At 36.8% G+C, this 2260-nt stretch overlaps 1 protein-coding gene across 1 annotated transcript; it reads right to left on the bottom strand.

The window, feature by feature from the left end:
* Positions 1-743: 743 nt before the first annotated feature.
* LOC118744142 (protein ALP1-like) lies at positions 744-2253 on the bottom strand. The gene is made up of 2 exons (XM_036476919.1): positions 1901-2253; positions 744-1822 (listed from the first exon to the last, which is right to left on the bottom strand). The coding sequence occupies exons 1-2, from the start codon at positions 2206-2208 to the stop codon at positions 919-921; spliced, it is 1212 nt and encodes a 403-aa protein (XP_036332812.1). The 5' UTR covers positions 2209-2253; the 3' UTR covers positions 744-918.
* Positions 2254-2260: the final 7 nt, after the last annotated feature.

Below are 2260 nucleotides of genomic sequence, written 5' to 3'. Positions count from 1 at the left end.
CGTGTTTATAAGGCGTAATATTCAACTGGAGGTAAAAGAGTTTATATAAAACAATTATTTGTTGCTAACAACATTATTTTTTTTCAGATACCTTGCTTTTTTATCGTTCCGGCTGCTGTATTATCCGATTCTTGTGTGTTGGTTGGTTTATCGGAAGCTTTAGTGCAAGATGTTAGAAATAGAAGAGCAAGAAACCACTGCCCCAACGCCGGCTAAGAGACAAAAGAAAAAAAACGATGAGAACGCCGCCTTTAACGATCTAGTCAACGAAGTAAGTCAGTTTGTGGATAGTCAAAAAAAAAAAACACACACACAACAATTTCTTGGGTGCGATTGGCGAAGTGTTTGAGAAGGTCCCAGAAGAGAGCCGCCTAGATTTTCAAATGGACGTACTTCAATACGTCTATGCTCAATATAAAAATTATAAAAATTGAATTTACGAAATTTAAAAATTTAAATGACATCCAGTTTGATTTCAATTTTGCGAACTTAATATGTAATCTAATTTAGTATGAAATCTGATTTTGATTTTGCGAATTAAATATGTAATCGAATTTAATATGCAATCTCACAGAAAATGCTTGCTATAATTTCATTGTTTCTAATCAAACACAATTGTACATTTTTTTAAGAAAATATTCAGGATATTATTCCAAACGCGTGGTTTTCGATGCAAGTTTACGAGGCTTACGCGGTTACGAGACATTTAAATAAATTTAAATAATTTAACTTAAAAGACTGAATGAAATATATGTTATGTTAACGCCATACTTACCTTGAACAAAAATTAATTTAAAAACCTGAAAGATGTGACGACATTTAAAACATTACCAATAAGTGCCCTCATACTGTGAGTTCAAATTCTTGTTTTCTATCTTAAATAATAAAAACAAAGCATATTCAGTGAGTAGTAATTATTTAAATTTTATTGTTAAAAAGATGTGTCTTCAGAGCATCCCTTAAATCATAATTATTTGAAATGCCTCGGTTCGATGACACCCTACTTATTGAGGGCAATGGAACTACTTCGTTTCGCCATGAGCCAGCGATGGTGGCATCCTCTTCGTAGCGATCAACGAAATCGCTTGCTACATAGTTTGCACACGAAAGCTTAATAAAATTATGCAAGACAATACAAGCTTTCACTATTTGTTCTGCATTTTTCGGGGCCATGCATAGCGTCGTTCTCAATATTCTCCATTTGGCAGTGAGTATTCCAAATGCGTTTTCTATAACTCTTCTTGCACGAGAGAGTCTTTTATTGAAATACTCTTGCTCTTCTGGAATACCTCTACCCGGATATGGTCGCATTAAATAACGCCGTAAGGGAAAAGCTGCATCTCCTACTAAATAATGTGAAAATGGCTCGGTTTCTCCTGGCAGAGGCTGATCATGTGGAAGGCCGAGCCTATCATTTTCAATAGCATCTGCCAGTTTTGAAAAGTGGTAGACACCGCCATCGCTTTGACTTCCATATGCTCCGATGTCAACGCAGGTAAAGGTATAATTGGCATCACATACGGCCAAAAGCACGATACTATAATTGCCTTTGTAATTATAGTACATCGACCCTGAATTTGCTGGACAGGTAATATTAATGTGCTTTCCGTCGATGGAACCAACGCAGTTGGGCATATTCCACAGCGACTTGAACTCATTGGAAATACGTCCCCATTCCGTTTCTGACGGGGTCGCCACATACAGGTCAGCTAACAGATCCCATATGGTCATACATGTCTCCAACGTAATCTTCCTGAAAGTCGTCAGGCCGATCCTGTGAACTATTGTGTGGAATTGCCGAGTGCCACCGTGAGCCAAATATCTGCAACAAAAAAATAAAACCAGATACATATATGGAAAATTATACGTATACTATTAAGTAAAACCGATTTTCTCTTACATCAGGGTTATAAATAGTCTGCAGCGACTCGATATTGGTGTTCTGATTGAATATTTGGTCAGCGAAGCCTCCAGAAATTCGTGCAGCACATTAAATAACGAAAAGGGCATTCTTAATGTATTGTTAAACTGCTCCTCATCTGCAGCCAAGTTTCTTAATGAACTTTCAAACAATCCATATTTGTGTCGCTCTAAGTACAATTTCCGAACCCAAAATCGGCGCTTCTGTTTTAATCGCAGTTTTAATTTACGCATTTTCGCTAAAATTAGGAAAATTCTCAAAACTTGTTCAGCATTTCGAGTCAACATTTTGTACAGCCAAATGCAACTTTATGAAAACCAACGAATCTGGTGGCCGGAA

The sequence above is a fragment of the Rhagoletis pomonella genome, unplaced genomic scaffold (genome assembly GCF_013731165.1).
Source record: "Rhagoletis pomonella isolate Grant_MI unplaced genomic scaffold, Rhpom_1.0 Rhpom_scaffold_00008, whole genome shotgun sequence".
NCBI classification, from domain to species: Eukaryota; Metazoa; Arthropoda; class Insecta; order Diptera; family Tephritidae; genus Rhagoletis; species Rhagoletis pomonella.
The sequence above is the reverse complement of the archived record's forward strand: the minus strand, read 5'-3'. Positions and strand labels throughout refer to the sequence as shown.

Excerpts from the sequence above, each read along its gene's own strand:
- LOC118744142 (XM_036476919.1), bottom strand. The coding sequence starts at position 2,208 with ATGTTGACTCGAAATGCTGAACAAGTTTTGAGAATTTTCCTAATTTTA. Across the intron at positions 1,823-1,900 it reads AGACTATTTATAACCCTGAT|ATATTTGGCTCACGGTGGCA; the intron begins GTAAGAGAAAAT and ends TTTTTGTTGCAG.